At 42.0% G+C, this 19,760-nt stretch overlaps 1 protein-coding gene across 1 annotated transcript in view; it reads left to right on the plus strand.

Annotated features, from left to right (window-relative positions):
- LOC115156297 (low-density lipoprotein receptor-related protein 1B-like) overlaps positions 1-19,760 on the plus strand; it is a 575,728-nt gene that overhangs the window by 411,586 nt on the left and 144,382 nt on the right. The window contains exons 36-41 of the mRNA XM_029703749.1: positions 8,840-8,974; positions 9,261-9,390; positions 12,859-12,985; positions 13,134-13,285; positions 16,451-16,575; positions 16,858-17,232. Of these exons, the coding sequence (XP_029559609.1) occupies positions 8,840-8,974; positions 9,261-9,390; positions 12,859-12,985; positions 13,134-13,285; positions 16,451-16,575; positions 16,858-17,232 (1,044 nt within the window). The remainder of the gene's footprint in view (positions 1-8,839; positions 8,975-9,260; positions 9,391-12,858; positions 12,986-13,133; positions 13,286-16,450; positions 16,576-16,857; positions 17,233-19,760) is intronic.

The following is a 19,760-nucleotide window of genomic DNA, read 5'->3' on the forward strand; positions in this document are numbered from 1 at the left end:
TACACTATGTATACAAAAGTATGCGGACACCAATTCAAATGATTGGATATGGCTATTTCAGCCAAACCCGTTGCTTACAGGTGAATAAAATTGAGTACACATCCATGCAATCTCCATAGACAAACATTGGTAGTAGAATGGCCTTACTGATTTTCAACTTGGCTCCGTCAACAAGTCAGTTTGTCCAATTTCTGCACTGCTAGAGCTGCCCTGGTCAACTGTGTGCTGTTATTGTGAAGTGGAAAAGTCTTGGAGCAACAACGGCTCAGCTGTGAAGTGGTGGGCCACACATACTTTTGGTAAAAAATATAAAATTCCCAGTTTATGCTACAAAACCAACTTCGTTAGAGGTTTAAGAAATATGTTATATTTGACAAAATATCCCATGATGTACATTAAGGCATTGTTGGCAGAATAGATGGATGCAGTTCAATGCAAGATTCATATAATGCACCAGTCCAAAAAATAATGCTATCAGGTTGTAAATCACAACTGGCCTGGTACATTGTTACTTGTGTCCACAAATTCGGAATGTACTGTTTCCGTTTCAATGACTTAATGTTTTGGACAAAAACGGATGAACATAGCTAAGGCTGGGAATGTCAATACAGTCAAACTAGCAAGGGCAACGATCACAAGTCAATCATTATGTGGCTAATAGGCTAGTGTATCTATTTATGTAGCTAGCTATTTAGTTGCTGGGAGGATGTCATGTCATTGGAGGAGTGGGTGAGTGACAGACTTCTTCCCCTCATATAATTTTTCAGTGGCTACAGCTAGAGATCCAGGTGTCATTTGGTTAGTTATCAATAAATGTGGATTGCTTTGCTAGCTAGCTAGCTAAACTGAACTTGAATGACTTTTATCCACTTAGCATATCTCTTGCATTCGTAAATTCTCTTGCACACTCAGACGAGTGCTCTGAAATCAGAGTAAATAGCCAGAGTGAATTTATGAATGCACCCAGTGTCAATAGTGCAGTGTGCGCTCAACGCTAGGAGAGCGAAACACTCTGAATTTTCGAACAGACAATCTGACAACGCACTGAATTTATGAACTACCCAGTCTGTTACACTGAAGGCAATTTAAGAACTTTAAGAACGCACCCTTAGTTGTCAAACAAATGTATTTGCCATCGATCAAATGGGCTGGTAGCCTAGTGGTTAGAGCGTTGGACTAGTAACCGAAACTGTTCCGGCACTGTTCCTAGGCTATCATTGAAAATAAGAATTTGTTCTTAACTGACTTGCCTGGTAAAATAAAGAAAAAATTCAGTTGGGTCAAGCATGCATTGGCAGGCAAGATGGAGAAGGATGAGCCGGCTACTCTTCCCCATTGTTTGTCAGTGCAATTTTGACAGCCATCCAGCTGAAAAAGTTTGAGAGGGTTTATTAGGTGTTAGCTCATCTCGCTCTGGCTAGCAATAGTTGTTGATGTGTAGGACTGTAAAGTTCCCAAATGTAAGTGGACTACCCATGGTATTTACATATTTGCAGAGATCCATTCGGGTGTATTTTGTGGCTTGTGGCGAATGCTTTCTAATGATCTAAAGTCGTGCTGTTGCTACTGCCTGTAAACACACAGTCCGGTTCAAAGTGAATGATGGCAAGCCCGTGTGGCAAATGGCTTATTTGCATAAAGGCCTACTGTAGCTCTGATTGGCTATGGCGCACCGGTCTGTGTAGACTAAGGTCTGTGTTTATTAGGTTTTATTTACTGCAGCATCTGTTAATTGTCCAAACGCACGGCCACTTTCCCACTCTATTGCTCAAGAATTTTCACAAATGCCTAACTTTACGTCATTCCCAAACATTCTATGAATTTATGAAAACGTGAAAATGACCATATCAAAGTGTGCTGTCAGTTCCACTTTATGTACTTTTTTGGGGTATCTGTACTTTACTTTACAATTTATATTTTTGACAACTTTTAGTTTTAGTCCTCTACATTTAAAGAAAAAATTATGTACTTTTTACTCAATACATTTTCCCTGACACCCAAAAGTACTCATCACGTTTTGAATGCTTAGCAGGGCAGGAAAATGGTCCAATTCACACACTTATCAAGATGATCATCCTTACTTCAAGATGGCGCCGACAGAGAGGGTCGCCTCACTCTAGTCCTTAGGAAACTATGCAGTATTTTTTTTTTATGTATTATTTCTCACATTGTTAGCCCAGAAAATCTCAAGTGTTATTACATACAGCCGGGAAGAACTATTGGATATCAGAGCGACGTCAACTTACCAGCACTACGACCAGGAATACGACTTTCCCGAAGCAGATCCTTTGTTTGAACCACCCAAGGCATTCAAACTGATTCCAGAGGCTGACTCAAAACAACAACGCCGCAGAAGAGGTAGACGGAGCGGCCTTCTGGTCAGACTTCGGAGGCGCACACACCACCCACCGCTTCCAAGTATATTACTCGCTAATGTCCAGTCTCTAGATAACAAGGTAAATTAAGTTAAGGCAAGGTTTGCTTTCCAGAGAGACATCCAGGATTGTAACATACTCTGTTTCACGGAAACATGGCTCTCTGGGGACATGCAGTCGGTACAGCCGCCAGGATTCTTTGTGCGTCGCGCGGACGGAATTAACATGTCTCCGGGAAGAAGAAGAAGGGGGTGTATGTTTCATGATTAACGACTCATGGTGTAATTGTAACAACATCCAGGAACTCAAGTTCTTTTGTTCACCTGACCTAGAATTCCTCACAATCAAATGCCATCCGTATTATCTCCCAAGATAATTATTGTTTGTTATTGTCACAGCCAAGTACATCCCCCCCTCAAGCTGACACCACGACGGCCATCAAGGAACTCCACTGGATGCTATGCAAACTGGAAACCATATATCCGGAGGCTGCATTTATTGTAGCTGGGGATTTTAACAAAGCAAATTTGAGAACAAGGCTACCTAAATTCTATCAGAATATTGATTGAAGTACGCGGGCTGGCAAAACACTGGATCACTGCTACTATAACTTTTGCGATGCATACAGGGCCCTCCCCCGCCCTTCGTTTGGCAAATCTGACCATGACTCCATTTTGTTCTCCCCTCCTATAGGCAGAAACTCAAACAGGATGTAGCCGTGACAAGTACCATTCAACGCTGGTCTGACCAAACGGATTCCATTATTTTGATCACGCGGAATGGGACATGTTCCGTGTAGCCTCAGAGAATAATATAGATTTATACGCTGATTCGGTGAGTAAGTTTATAAGGAAGTGCATATGAGATGTTGTACCCACTGTGACTTTTACAAACATAGATGGCGGCATTCTCGCAAAACTGAAAGCGCGATCCACCGCATTTAACCATGGAAAGATGACTGGGAATATAGCCGAATACAAACAGTGCAGTTATTTCCTCCGCAAGGCATTCAAACAAGCAAAAAATCAGTATAGGGACAAAGTTTAGTCGCAATTCAAAGGCTCAGACACTAGACGTATGTGGCAGGGTCAACAAACAATCACTTGATTGTCTACAGACAATCACTTAGCTCATCTTCAACACTGGGGCCCCACAAGGATGCGTGCTCAGCCCCCTCCTGTACTCCCTGTTCGCCCATGACTGCGTGGCCATGCACGCCTCCAACTTGAAGTTTGCAGATGACACAACAGTAGTAGGCTTGATCACCAACAATGATGAGACAGCCTATAGAGAGGAGGTGAGGTGATTCATAGCGTGGTGCCAGGAAAACAACCTCTCACTCAACTCCAACAAAACAAAGGAGATGATTGGGGACTTCAGGAAACAGCAGAGGGAGCACCCCCCCATCAACATCAACGGGACAGCAGCGGAGAAGGTGGAAAGTTCTAAGTTCCTCGGCGTACAATTCACAGACAAACTCAAATGGTCCACCCACACAGGCAGTGTGGTGAAGAAGGCGCAACAGTGCCTCTTCAACCTCAGGACGCTGAAGAAATTTGACTTGTCACCGAAAACCCTCACAAACTTTTACAGATGCACAATTAAGAGCATCCTGTCGAGCTGTATCACCGCCTGGTACGGCAACTGCACCGCCCACAACCGCAAGGCTCTCCAGAGGGCAGTGCGGTCTGCACAACACATCACTACCCACCCTCCAGGACACCTACAGCACCCGATGTCACAGGAAGGCCAAAACTTTCATCAAGGACAACAACCACGCGCTCCACTGCCTGTTCAACCTACTACCATCCAGAAGGTGAGGTAAGTACAAGTGCATCAAAGCTGGGACTGAGAGACTGAAAAATAGCGTCTATCTCAAGGCGATCAGACTGTTAAACAGCCATCAATAACTGCCTACATACAGAATTTAAATCATTGGCCACTCTAACAAATGGATCACTAGTCACTTTATTAATGCCACTTTAATAATGATGTTCATATATCTTGCATTACTCATCCCGTATGTATATACTGTATTTTATACCATCTATTGCATCTTGCCTATGCCGCTCAGTCATTGCTCATACATATATTTGTATGTACTTATTCGTATTCCATCCCTTTACTTAGATTTGTATGTATTAGGTACAGTGGGGGAAAAAAGTATTTGATCTCCTGCTGATTTTGTACGTTTGCCCACTGACAAGGAAAGGATCAGTCTATAATTTTAATGTTAGGCTTATTTGAACAGTGAGAGACAGAATAACAACAAAAATATCCAGAAAAAAGCATGTCAAAAATGTTATAAATTGATTTGCATTTTAATGAGGGAAATAAGTATTTGACCCCCTCTCAATCAGAAAGATTTCTGGCTCCCAGGTGTCTTTTATACAGGTAACGAGCTGAGATTAGGAGCACACTCTTAAAGGGAGTGCTCCTAACCGCAGCTTGTTACCTGTAAAAAAGACACCTGTCCACAGAAGCAATAAATCAATCAGATTCCAAACTCTCCACCATGGCCAAGACCAAAGAGCTCTCCAAGGATGTCAGGGACAAGATTGTAGACCTACACAAGGCTGGAATGGGCTACAAGACCATCGCCAAGCAGCATGGTGAGAAGGTGACAACATTTTATGCAATTTTTCACAAATGGAAGAAATACAATAGAACAGTCAATATCCCTCGACCTGGGGCTCCATGCAAGATCTCACCTCGTGGAGTTGCAATGATCATGAGAACGGTGAGGAATCAGCCCAGAACTACACGGGAGGATCTTGTCAATGATCTCAAGGCAGCTGGGACCATAGTCACCAAGAAAACAAATGGTAACACACTACGCCGTGAAGGACTGAAATCCTGCAGTGCCCGCAAGGTCCCCCTGCTCAAGAATACATATACAAGCCTGTCTGAAGTCTGCCAATGAACATCTGAATGACTCAGAGGACAACTGGTGAAAGTGTTGTGGTCAGATGAGACCAAAATGGAGCTCTTTGACATCAACTCAACTTGCCGTGTTTGGAGGAGGAGGAATGCTGCCTATGACCCCAAGAACACCATCTCCACCGTCAAACATGGAGGTGGAAACATTATGCTTTGGGGGTGTTTTTCTGCTAAGGGGACAGGACAACTTCACCGCATCAAAGGGACGATGGACGGGGCCATGTACCGTCAAATCTTGGGTGAAAACCTCCTTCCCTCAGCCAGGGCATTGAAAATGGGTCGTGGATGGGTATTCCAGCATGACAATGACCCAAAACACACGACCAAGGCAACAAAGGAGTGGCTCAAGAAGAAGCACATTAAGGTCCTGGAGTGGTTTAGCCAGTCTCCAGACCTTAATCCCATAGAAAATCTGTGGAGGGAGCTGAAGGTTCGAGTTGCCAAACGTCAGCCTCGAAACCTTAATGACTTGGAGAAGATCTGCAAAGAGGAGTGGGACAAAATCCCTCCTGAGATGTGTGCAAACATGGTGGCCAACTACAAGAAACGTCTGACCTCTGTGATTGCCAACAAGGGTTTTGCCACCAAGTACTAAGTCATGTTTTGCAGAGGGGTCAAATACTTATTTCCCTCATTAAAATGCAAATAATTTTATAACATTTTTGAGATGCGTTTTTCTGGATTTTTTTGTAGTTATTCTGTCGCTCACTGTTCAAATAAACCTACTATTAAAATTATAGACTGATCATTTCCTTGTAAGTGGGCAAACGTACAAAATCAGCAGAGGATCAAATACTTTTTTCCCCCACTGTAGTTGTTGTGGAATTGTTAGATTACTTGTTTGATATTACTGCACTGTCGGAACTACAAGCACAAGCATTTCGCAACACTCGCAATAACATCTGCTAACCATGTGTATGTGACCAATAATATTGTATTTGATTTAGATTACTGTCTCTGATCTGGCGGACTCACTTGTGTCTGAGTGTTGGAGTGTGCCCCTGGTTATCAGTAAAAAAAAGAATTTAAAAGAAATCATGCCTTCTGGTTTGCTTATTATAAGGATTTTGAAATGATTCATACGTTTACTTTTACATTTGATACTTAAGTACAATTGAAGTCGGAAGTTTACATACACTTAGTTTCGAGTCATTAAAACTCGTATTTCAACCACTCCACAAATTTCTTGTTAACAAATCATAGTTTTGGCAAGTCGGTTAGGACATCTACTTTGTGCGTGACACAAGTCATTTTTCCAACAATTGTTTACAGAGATTATTTCACTTATAATTCACTGTATCACAATTCTAGTGGGTCAGAAGTTGACTGTGCCTTTAAACAGCTTGGAAAATTCCAGAAAATGATGTCATGGCTTTAGAAGCTTCTGATAGGCTAATTGACATCATTTGAGTCAATTGGAGGTGTATCTGTGGATGTATTTCAAGGCCTACCTTCAAACTCAGTGCCTCTTTGCTTGACATCATGGGAAAATCAAAAGAAATCAGCCAAGACCACTGGATTATCCTTGGGAGCAATTTCCAAATGCCTGAAGGTACCATGTTCATCTGTACAAACAATAGTATGCAAGCATAAACACCATGGGACCACGCAGCCGTCATACCGCTCAGGAAGGAGACGCGTTCTGTCTCCTAGAGATGACCGTACTTTGGTGTGAAAAGTGCAAATCAATCCCAGAACAACAGCAAAGGACCTAGTGAAGATGCTGGAGGAAACAAGTACAAAAGTATCTATATCCACAGTAAAATTAGTCCTACATCGACATAACCTGTGAATGCGCTCAGCAAGGAAGATGCCACTGCTCCAAAACCGCCATAAAAAAGTCAGTCTACAGTTTGCAACTGCACATGGGGACAAAGATCATACTTTTTTGAGAAATGTCCTCTGGTCTGATGAAACAAAAATAGAACTGTTTTGCCATAATGACCAACGTTATGTTTGGAGGAAAAAGGGGGATGCTTGCAAGCCAAAGAACACCATCCCAACCATGAAGCACGGGGGTGGCAGCATCATGTTGTGGAGGTGCTTTGCTGCAGGAGTGTAACGGCTGTATGTGGAAGTAGACCAAGGTGCAGCGGAGTTAGTGTTCATCTTTAGTTTTAATTTACTAATGAACACGATACAACAAAACAAGAAAACCGACAGCCAAACAGTACTGTCAGGTGCAAGATACTGAACAGAAACAATCCCCCACAAAACCCAAAGGAAAAACAGGCTCCTTATGTGTGACTCCCAATCAGCAACAACGAACTACAGCTGTGCCTGAATGGGAGCCACACATGGCCCAAAACAAAGAAATACATAAACATAGAAAAATGAACATAGAACGCCCACCCAATGTAACACCCTGGCCTAACCAAAATAAAGAACAAAAACCCCTCTCTATGGCCAGGGCGTTACAAGGAGGGACTGGTGCACTTCACAAAATAGATGGCATCATGAGAAGAAAAATTATGTGGATATATTGAAGCAACATCTCAAGACATCAGTCAGGAAGTTAAAGCTTGGTTGCAAATGGGTCTTCCAAATGGACAATGACCCCAAGCATACTTCCAAAGTTGTGGCAAAATGGCTTAAGGACAACAAAGTCAAGGTATGGGAGTGGCCATCACAAAGCCCTGACCTCAATCCCATAGAACATTTGTGGGCAGAACTAGAAAAGCGTGTGCGAGCAAAGTGGCCTACAGACCTGACTCAGTTACAGCATCTCTGTCAGGAGGAATGGGCCAATATTCACCCAACTTATTGTGGGAACCTTGCGGAAGGCAACCCGAAATGTTTGACTCAAGTTAAACAATTTAAAGGCAAAGCTTCCAAATACTAATTGAGTGTATGTAAATTTCTGACCCACTGGGAATGTGATGAAAGAAATAAAAGCTGAAATAAAGAATTTTCTCTACTATTATTCTGACATTTCACATTCTTAAAATAAAGCGGTGATCCTAACTGACTTAAGACAGGGATTTTTTACTAGGATTAAAAACTGAGTTTAAATGTATTTGGCTAATGTGTACGTAAACCTCCGACTTCAACTGTATATTTTAGCAATTATATTTTTGTTTTGATACTTAAGTACATTTTAAACCTAATATTTTAAGAGTAGTATTTTACTGGGTGTCTCACTTTCACTTGAGTTATTTTCTATTAAGGTTTCTTTAGTTTTACTCAAGTATGACAATTGGATACTTTTTCCACCACTGGAAATTAGGTCTGAATGGATGTACGGATACGGTAACAACTATCATACTTTATATCATCATAATAATAAAAGATTGCTCCATGAAGAGCTACATAATGTTCCATAAAAAACGGGTATATTAAGAAGGAGGCTATGTAATGTACCTACCTTTTCCACATTTGTACAAAAGGATCAGGTCCACACTCTAGGAATACCAAGACTACTAAAGAATACCAAGAATACCAAGTTTGCAGTCTACACAGAAATGTATATAGAATATTACAAGTGTGCAATTTTTTTCCTTACTTTGTTTCCTGCCTATCCACAGGTAATGACACAGTGTACTGGACAGACATGGGCCTGAACACAATCTCCAGAGCCAAGAGGGATCAGACCTGGAGGGAGGACATCATTACTACGGGCATCAGCAGGGTAGAGGGCATCGCAGTTGACTGGATTGCTGGTCAGTATTGTCTTCTGTAAAACGTAAAAAATGGGTTCTTGCTATGTGTGTACACCCCCCCCCCCCCAAGATTTTATCTCATGGAACTAACCTGTATAAATAAAGGTATACATAAGAAATATTCAAATAAAATTGAAAGATAGCCATTGGGATAAATGATGCAAGTCTACGGAAGTGAGATTTTGAATTACATGTTCGTGTTGTGATTATCTCCTTAGTTTCTGATGAGTAAGAGTAACAATGTTCTTTGTACTCTAATAACAGTATATTTGTCTTCCTCCCACAGGTAACCTTTACTGGACAGACCATGGTTTCAACCTCATAGAGGTTGCCCGTCTTAGTGGTACCTTCCGTTGTGTAGTCATCTCAGAGGGACTCGACCAACCAAGAGCCATCGCTGTTCATCCACAGAAAGGGTATGTCTGTTTGTTTGTCTGTGTGTCTTTGTGCGTACGTGCTTGAATGCGTGTTTGTACGTGTGCCAGAGGCGTCAATTGGGTATGCATACCCTAGCTCAACACCAACAATTTAAAATAGGCTACTAAAATCATTCCAATCCTGATTAAAAGGATAATGTAGTTTAGTGCTATTATTCTGCTTACTTTAAGACCTTGGGGAAGCCTGGGAGTGGGAGGTAAGGCTGTTTGTATGGCTGGTAGGCTTTATGGAAAGCAGAAATCTGTATGTAATGATGAGATGCTTATGTCTCCGCCGTAACAATGGAAGTTGTTGTCCCAAAGGCAGGAAGGCAAGTGATGGTTGGAAGTGCAGAATCGTCTAGAATGTCATTGTATGCTGTAGCTAAGATTTCGGAACAGATGGTGAGTGTTGTAACTGTGGACAGACGATTTTTGCGTGCTAAGCACTTCAGCACTCGGCGGTCTCGTTCTTTGAGCTTGCGTGGCCTACCACTTTGCGGCTGAGCCGTTGTTACTACTAGAAGTTTCCACTTCACAATAACAGCACTTACAGTTGACCTGGGAAGCTCTAGCAGGGCATACATTTGACAAACTGACTTGCTGGAAAGGTGGCATCTTAGGACTGCGCCACGTTGAAAGTCACTGAGCTCTTCAGTAAGGCCATTCTACTGTCAGTGTTTGTCTATGGAGAATGCATGGCTGTGTGCTCGATTTTATACACCTGTCAGCAACGGGTGTGGCTGAAACAGCCGAATCCATGTACTTTTGTACGTATATACATTACCAGTGAAACGTTTGGACACCTACTCATTCAAGGTTTTTTCTTTTTTTGACTATTTTCTCCATTGTAGAATAATAATGAAGACATCGAAACTATGAAATATGAAATGAAATAACACATATATAATCATGTAGTAACCATAAAGATTCTTCAAAGTAGCCACCTTTTGCCTTGATGACAGCTTTGAACACTTGGCATTCTCTCAACCAGCTTCATGAGGAATGCTTTTCCAACAGTCTTAAAGGAGTTCCCACATATGCTGAGCACTTGGCTGCTTTTCCTTCAATCTGCAGTCCAACTCATCCCAAAACATCTCAATTGGTTGAGGTCGGGTGATTGTGGAGGCCAGATGATCTGATGCATCACTCCATCACTCTCCTTCTGGGTGAAATAGCCCCTACATTTTGAGTAAAGCCAGTGTGTCTATGTATGCGGGTGACTCAACACTCTACATGTTAGCTACCACGGTGACTGAAATGACTGCAACCCTTAACAAGTGGGTGGAAAGGAATAAGTTAGTCCTAAATATTTCTGAAAGTAAAAGCATTGTATTTGGGACAAATCATTCACTAAACCCTAAACCTCAACTAAATATTATAATAAATAATCTTGAAATTGAGCAAGTTGAGGTGACTAAACTGCTTGGAGTAACCCTGGATTGTAAACTGTCATGGTCAAAACATATTGATACAACAGTAGCTAAGGTGAGGAGAAGTATGTCCATAATAAAGCGCTGCTCTACCTTCTTAACAGCGCTTTCTACAAGACAGGTCCTACAGGCCCTAGTTTTGTCGCACCTGGACTACTGTTCAGTCGTGTGGTCAGGTGCCACAAAAAGGGACTTAGGAAAATTGCAACTGGCTCAGAACAGGGCAGCACAGCTGGCCCTTGGATGTACACAGAGCACTAATATTAGTAATATGCATGTCAATCTCTCCTGGCTCAAAGTAGAAGAGAGATTCACTTCATCACTACTTGTATATATGAGAGGTACTGACATGTTGAATGCACCGAGCTGTCTGTTTGAACTACTGGTGAACAGCTCGGACACCCATGCATACCCCAGAAGACATGCCTCAAGAGGTCTCTTCACAGTCCCCAAGTCCAGAACAGACTATGGGAGGCGCACAGTACTACATAGAGCCATGACTACACGGAACTCTATTCCACATCAAGTAACTGAACCAAGCAGTAAAATTTGATTTCATTCAAAAACAAATAAAAAATACACCTTATGGAACAGCAGGGACTGTGAAGCAACAAAAACATAGGCACAGACACATGGATTACACACACACACACACACACACGATAACATACGCACTATACACACGTACACATGGAATTTGTGCTGTAGATATGTGGTAGTGGTGGAGTAGGGGCCTGAGGGCACACAGTGTGTTGTGGAATCTGTGGATGTATTTTTATGTTTTTAAAATTGTATAAACTGCATAATTTTACTTGACCCCAGGAAGAGTAACTGCTACCTTGCAAGCAGCTAATGGGGATCCATAATAAATACAAATACAAAACCTCGTGAAGCTGGTTGAGAGAATGCCAAGAGTGTGCAAAGCTGTCATCAAGGCAAAGCATGGCTACTTTGAAGAATTTCAAATGTTAAATATGTTTTGATTGTTTAACACTTTTTTGGTTACTACTTGATTCCATTTGTGTTATTTAATAGTTTTGATGTCTTCACTGTTATTCTACAATATAAAAAATCTTGAATGAGTAGGTGTGTCCAAACTTTTGACTGGTACTGTATTTATTTATAAATAATAAAAATAAATCCTTGGAGGAAATCCCTCCCACTCAGACCAGTAGAAACATGCTCAGACCAGTATAAACACGCTTAGATGTGCTCCTAGCTCCTGCAGTGATGTTTGTTGTCATGCCTGACCTATGTGAAGTTGTTTAGCAGTTGTAGGTGTTGTGTGCAGTCACAGTATGATTCGTTTCAGTTTGCTACTAAAGGTCCGAGATCGACAGTTGACACTGCGTGAAAGAACAGCTGGAGGCGCATGACAGGCTCACATTTCAACCATTTTCTGAAAACAGAGGGCTGTAACACCAAAGTATCCTCTCTAGACCCAATAGAAGTAGGCTTTGAGATTAACTACATTGTAACACTATATGATTTCAGTTACATAGCCTCTGATAACCTCCTTATCACATTCGATCAGACATGTTGTGTATCCTTTCAGATCTGTTAATGTTGTCCAAGCAGTTATATGTCAATAATATTGCTGTTTACCACTATGCCTCTCTCTCCTCTCTCTCTCTCTCTCTCTCTCTCTCTCTCTCTCTCTCTCTCTCTCTCTCTCTCTCTCTCTCTCTCTCTCTCACTCTTCTCTCTCTCTCTCTTCTCTCTCTCTCTCTCTCTCTCTCTCTCTCTCTCTCTCTCTCTCTAATGAAATTCAAAGTGCTTTATTGGCATGGGAAACATATGTTTACATTGCCAAAGCAAGCGAAATAGATAATTAACAAAAGTGAAATAAACAATAAAAATGTACAGTAAAAGTTTAAAATGAATAGAGACAAATGTCATATTATGGCTATGTGCAGTGTTGTTACGATGTGCAAATAGTTAAAGTACAAAAGGGAAAATAAATAAACATAAATATGGGTTGTATTTACAATCTCTCTCTCTCTCCCTCTCTCCTCTCCCTCCCTCCCTCTGGTAGGTATCTGTTCTGGACAGAGTGGGGCCAGAGCCCCTGCATAGGGAGAGCCCGTCTAGATGGGTCTGATCAGGTCACCCTGGTCAACACTGGCATTGCCTGGCCCAACGGAATCTCCATAGACTATGAGGTACAGTACAGGGCTTCCTCCTGATCCATCCATGTGCTATTTGCTCTTATCCATCCACCCCATCCTAAAGCAGTTTTATAACAGCATCCTATCCTCATCTTCCTTTGTTTGGATAAAATGTACCCAATTTACCCCCATAACTTTGCAGGAAAATAGATTATACTGGTGTGATGCCCGCACTGACAAGATAGAGAGGATCAACCTTGAGACGGGTGAGAGCAGGGAGATTGTACTGTCAGTGGCCAACGTAGACCTGTTCTCCGTGGCAGTGTTTGGAGCTTACATCTACTGGTCTGACAGGTAATTTATTATTTCCTTAAATGCACACAGAGTGGGCTGCAAAGTCCGATCCTCTAACCCTTAATCTCAGAGGTCTCAGTGGGGAGATCCTCAGGGGAGTATTTTTACATTAATAGGTGCACCATCTCTTTATGTAAATGTACTAGCATATCTCAATGTCATTATCAAGGGCAAGTCCCTTTACCTTTTGCTAAACCAGTTATCTTGAGGTATTTCATGCTTGCTTGATTATTTTCTTTATGATAAAGTGCCATTGTTAAAATAAATTATGCCAGCCTTTTCTATTTTCTGTCATTGAGAAAAGTTTTACGTTTTAATGTCACATGCACAAGTAGTGAAATGACTTTCTTGCAAACTCAAAACCCAACAATGCAATAATCAAAAACAATGTAATACTAGAAAAAAAACACATGAGAAATAAGAAGAACACAATAAGTATGTAAGCATACTATATACATGGTCAGTTCCAATACTATTTAAAATGTGCAGGAATACTGGAGTAATGGAGGTAGATATGTATAAGGGTAAGGTGAGTAGGCAAAAGGATATAAGATAAACAGAGTAGCAGCAGCTTGAATGTGAGTGGGTGTGCGTGTGTGTCGAGTCAGTATAAATTAATGTGCATATTTTTTTTATATTTTGTATTTTTATTTCACCTTTATTTAACCAGGTAGGCCAGTTGAGAACAAGTTCTCATTTACAACTGCGACCTGGCCAAGATAAAGCAAAGCAGTGCAACACAAACAACAACACAGAGTTACACATGGAATAAACAAATATACAGTCAATAATAAAACAGAAAAAAGTATATATACAGTGTGTGCAAATGAGGTAGGATAAGGGAGGTAAGGCAATAAATAGGCCATAGTGGCAAAATAATTACAATATTGCAATTAAACACTGGAGTGATAGATGTGCAGAAGATGAGTGTGCAAGTAGAGATACTGGGGTGCAAGGAGCAAAATAAATAACAGTATGGGGATGAGGTAGTTGGATGGGCTATTTACAGATGGGCTATGTACAGGTGCAGTGATCTGTGAGCTGCTCTGACAGCTGGTGCTTAAAGTTAGATATGGTGTGTGTGTGTGTGTGCGTGTGTGTGTGTGTGTGTGTGTGTGTGTGTGTGTGTGTGTGTGTGTGTGTGTGTGTGTGTGTGTGTGTGTGTGTGTGTGTGTGTGTGCATAGAGACAGTGCAAAAATAAAAGGTAAATAAAGATACAAGGTTGACTCAAGCCTTCCTACCACACCGCCTGATGAAGATGTCCTGGATGGCAGGGAGCTCGCCCCCAGTGATATACTGGGCTGTCCGCACCACCCTCTGTGGGATGCGATCGAGGGCGGTGCTGTTGCCATACCAGGCAGCTATGCAGCCAGTAAAAATGTTCTCAATGGGGAAGCTGTTGAACTTTATGAGAATTTGAGGGCCCATGCCAAACTGTTTCAACCTCCTGAGGGGGAGATGTGCTGTCACGGCTTTATGATTTGGACACAGAGGAACTTGAAGCTCTCGTGCTCGCCCAAACCCCCCCCCCACCCCCCATTTTCTGTAGTCCAACTCCTTGGTATTACTGACTTTGAGGGAGAGGTGGTTGACGGCAGTGTGGAGAGCAATTGAGATTGCGTCCTCTATGGATTTATTGAGGAGGTATGCAAATTGGAGTGGGTCTAGGGTGTCTGGGATGGTGGAATTAATGTTTGCCATAACCAGCCTCTCAAAGCACTTCATGATTACAGAAGTGAGCGCTACAGGGCGGTAGTCATTGTGGCATGAAGCCACAATGGGCACAGGAATGATGGTGGTCACCTTACAGACTGGGACAAGGAGAGGTTGAAAATTACTGTGAATATGCCTGCCAGCTGTTCTGCGCATGCTCTGAGAATGCGCTCTGGAATACTGTCAGGTCCCCTGTGGCCTTTCGGGTGTTGACCTGATCAAAGACCTTCCTCACATCGGCCTTGGAGAGCAAGATCACCCAATCCTCTGGGTCGGTGATGACCCTCATACCCGGCACGATGTTGTTGTCAAAGCGTGGATAAAATGCATTGAGTTTGTCTGGTAGAGAGGCATCGGTGGGCAGATCACGGTTGGGTCTTTCTTTGTAATCCGTCATGGACTGTAGCCCCTGCCACATGCGGCGGGCGTCGGATCCTGTGTAGTATGATTCCACCTTATTCCTATATTGTCCTTTTGCTCGTTTGATGACTGTGCGGAGGTCATAGCGGGACTTCTTGTACTTATTCCTGTCCTCGGCCGTAGCCTCAGGGTTGTCTACGACAGCTCTGTGTGTGGTAGCCCTGTCCTTTAGTTTAGCTCCAACCTCTGTGTTAATCCAGGGCTTTTAATTGGGGGAACCAGTGAATCCTCACTGTGGGGACAACGTCGCTGATACATTTTCTAATGAAGCTGGTGACAGAGGTGGTTAGCTTGTCAATGTTAGTGGCGTAGTCTCAAAACACATTCCAATCAGCGCTAGCAAAGCAGTCCTATATCTTAATTTCTGATTCTGGTGACCATTTCTAAATGGAGCGAGTCACAGCTACTTCCTGTTTTGAGTTTCTGCTTGTAAACAGGAAGCAGGAGTGCGGAGTCATGATTTGATTTGCAGAGGGAGGGCCTTGTATGCTTGGTTGTAGGTAGAATAACAGTGGTCTAGGACTTTATCACCACTAGTGGCATTAGAGACGGGTTGATGGAAGTTGGGCACCACGTGTCTTAGTGACCCAGAATTAAAATTGCCGGCAACCAGAAAGGCAGCCTCTGGATGTTCGTTTTCTTGCTTGTTTATAGCCGTGTAAAGTTCGTTAAGTGCCAGCTTGTTATTTTTCTTGTCCTGCTGTGGAATGTATACAACAGTCACGATAACTGCTGAAAACTCCCTCGGGAGGTAGAAGGGTCGGCATTTGACCTTCAGGTATTCTAAGACGGGTGAACAGTTGGTCGACACTTCCAACGCGCTGGAGTTAGGACACCAATTAGTGTTGATGTAGAGGCAAACCCTCCCCCTCTCAATTTCCCTGACTCCACTGTCCTGTCCGCCCGTTGGATAGCAATGGGGGGCATCTTGTCCAAGAGCCAAAAATAAAAGTACTTTTAAGAAACAAATAAAAATAAAAAATGTGTGTCATTGATGACTTTTCAAAATGTCTCTCTCTTTCTGTCCTCAGAGCTCACTCCAATGGTTCCATCCGACGAGGCTTCAAGAGTGACGGCAGCGAGGCAGTGACCATGAGGAGTGGTCTGGGGGTCAACTTGAAGGATGTGACAGTATTTAATAGAGGGCGGGAGAAAGGTTGAGGTTTCAACTTAATGCTCCTTATTGATTCTCACCCATCATCAGTAGCATTGTTAAATACATTGTTCATAATCAACTGGGAGCCATCTAGTACAAGGGAAAGATAAACCGTAGCTATAGGCAGTGCATGTACAATACAAAAGTGACGTCATATCACACCAGCACTTCTAGTTCTGGCATTACACTAAACAATTAACTTCATAACCATTAAATTAATGAGGGTAAAGTAATCTTAGGTAGAATATGCCTTGAACACAGTGTTTGTGTCTGCCAACCCAGGTACCAACCCATGTGCCAGGAGCAATGGGGGCTGTCAGCAGCTCTGCTTCCACCTGGGCAGTGGGCGTAGGACCTGTTCCTGTGCCCATGGCCACCTGGCTGAGGACGGCTTTGCCTGCGAGCGATACGAAGGCTATCTGCTTTACTCTGAGAGGACCATACTGAAGAGCGTTCACCTCTCAGACGAGAGCGACCTCAACTCGCCCGTCCAGCCCTTCGAGAGGCCCACCTACTTCAAAAACGTCATAGCACTGACCTTTGATTACCGCCAGAAAACAGCAGGAGGGACCAATCGCATCTTCTTCAGCGACATCCATTTTGGGAATATCCAGATGATTAATGATGACTGGACAGGACGATCAATCATAGCCAAAAGTTAGTGCTGCTTTATGTTTTGATTTGATGATTTTGAGTTTGTTTATTTACAAGTGCCTGCATATATACGTTTATGCCTGACAGAATAAATTGTTCAGATTTTATTATTCTACTATATTTTACTTTCTAGTGCATCCATTCATTTATTTTCCTCTAAATCTTGATCCCGTTGTAATCCATTTGTGAAAAGCTATTTGTGGAGAATATAGTGGCTCGGTCCTAGGATGTGTATACAGATGTAGGATCTTAATTTGATCTTAATTTGATCACCCTGTTGCAAAATAACTTTCCTGCAATGCAGAACATTTAAAACTTTTAGTGTATTTGAGGTTTAAAATGCTTCTGAAGTTTGTAATATCCACTTAGAAATGTCGGACTTGATATTCCCTTATAAAAAATTTTATCACTCCCTACAAAAATGTCCATGAATTACAATCCACATAATAATTCACATGTCCTGTTGCTGCAGGATTATTTTCCTGCTGCAGCAAACTGGCTCAAATTAAGATCCTACATCTGTAGAGCATTGTAATGGCCACCTCTATTTTTCTTGCCCTAAATGGGAACAATTTAACTGTCAAATAAAATGCTTAAGATGGGGGAGTTTTTTAGGTCTTACTATTGATGCAGAAAATTACCCAGCTCTCATTTTCACCACATTTTGACCAAAACAGAAATAAGTGGCCTGAGAGAGTGATACAGTATATTCACCACTCTGGGCAGCAAAGCAGCATTTGCAGCATTCGCAATAGGATTAGCTGGCAATGGGTATCAGTATTGCAAGGAACAGCGTCTGCATAAAATAAGCTTAAGTATTTAGGGATTAAGGAAGTTTATAGGACACATGGGGGCTTGTGAAATTGACATCTAACAAAGATAAATTCAAAATATCTCTATTTGGCTTGAATTTAATAAATACATATAGAATGTGAAACACATAACACCTGGACCTTTTATAGCCTGCTAGTCAGTCAGTCATTCTAGATGGCAGGAGGAGAGCCAGCAGAGCCGTTGCGTCTGTTCTCCCTGTCAATCTTTGCTAGATAAGCTGAGTGGAGGCAGATGAGCAGGGAAAGCCTCTGTTCTGCACTGTTAGCATCTTTTGCCTCTTTCTGAAGTCTCCTCTGAGCTCATGTCACTCACTCACCCCTCACACTCTGGAAGAACAGCATCACCACTCACACTCTGGGAGAACAGCAGAAGTCCACTGATCCATATCCTCATGTTCTACTGTTGGCAAAATTGACAGAGACAGATGGGATGACTGGAAATATACTTTTTTGTTCTTTTGGCTTTGACCAAGAGGAGCAATTATCATTTTGAAAAGAAGCACTGACATATAAAGAGAAAAAGCTATGTGGCTGGCAAATGTCAAGTTGGTGTATGTGTTTGATATCCTTCTTTGCACCTCTTTGTGTAATTGGTAGACCTCAATCCATGCCTAGCCTGATCATGTGTAGAGTTGGAGTGATTTATTTAGCGCCGAAACATCCATTGCCTTTACTTTAGCTTAGCTCGTTATAGGGTTGCCCTCGAGTAAGGAAAATCTAGGTTGACCGAAAGTCGTCTCTTCTTTCGACCAATCGATGGGTCTACATTTTGAAACGTCTATTTTTTCATATAAAGATACACCCTATGTGTCTGAATAAAATCAACTATATATGCATTGAGCATGTCTGATGCTTTAAGGGCACTGTTGGATCAAATCAGACACAAATGACTCAAGAGGGAGACAGAGATCAAGATAACCAGAAGAAAAAAAACGTAACCTGTCCCGAGCATCCTCCTCCACTCCTACTGGATTTCGCAGATTCTACCGTTACACTCCTGAAGTTACCTGTAATAGGCTACACGAGGAGTCTGCAACCTTTCTCATGTGGAATGCCAATTTATCTTACTTACCATTTCTACCAATTTGCGTGCCAGTTATGGTTTTCAGATGCACATTGTCGTGGAACAGTTTCATTTAAAATCTTTGTCATGTGGTTCATCAAAATTCTATCCAAATCTAAATGAAAATGACCTAAAAAGTTACTTCTGTTGCCATTGCCAACTATGTAAAAAATTGTCTATAAAGCAAACAAATAAAAACATTGCAGCCTGTAGGTAGCCAATGTGACTTTTAAGATATTTTTATTAGGATATTTTATACGCATGGCCTGTCTGCAATGAACTTGAAACATTGTATCAACTATTAACTTTGGTCGGAAGCTCATGCTAGCAAACTTGCAACATTGTCTAAAATATTCTGGTCCCTCAGAGTTTCCCGAGTCAATGTGCTTGGGACAGACACAGCTGTAGGCTATTTGTGCAAGCGATAAGAAGTAATCAGATATGCCCTATTTTATGACGTTTCCACTGGATCAGAGCATTACATTTTTCCCTTTCACGCTGAGTCGCTGTCGAAGGGGGGAGAGCTGGATAAAAATGTTTTTAATACATTGAGAAACCTTTGTCATTCTCAATGGATGTAAAAACGGACTTTGATTGCTTGCTGTTTGAGGTGAAGAAAACATTACTTTGAGAAT

The sequence above is a fragment of the Salmo trutta genome, chromosome 20, assembly GCF_901001165.1.
Source record: "Salmo trutta chromosome 20, fSalTru1.1, whole genome shotgun sequence".
NCBI lineage: Eukaryota > Metazoa > Chordata > Actinopteri > Salmoniformes > Salmonidae > Salmo > Salmo trutta.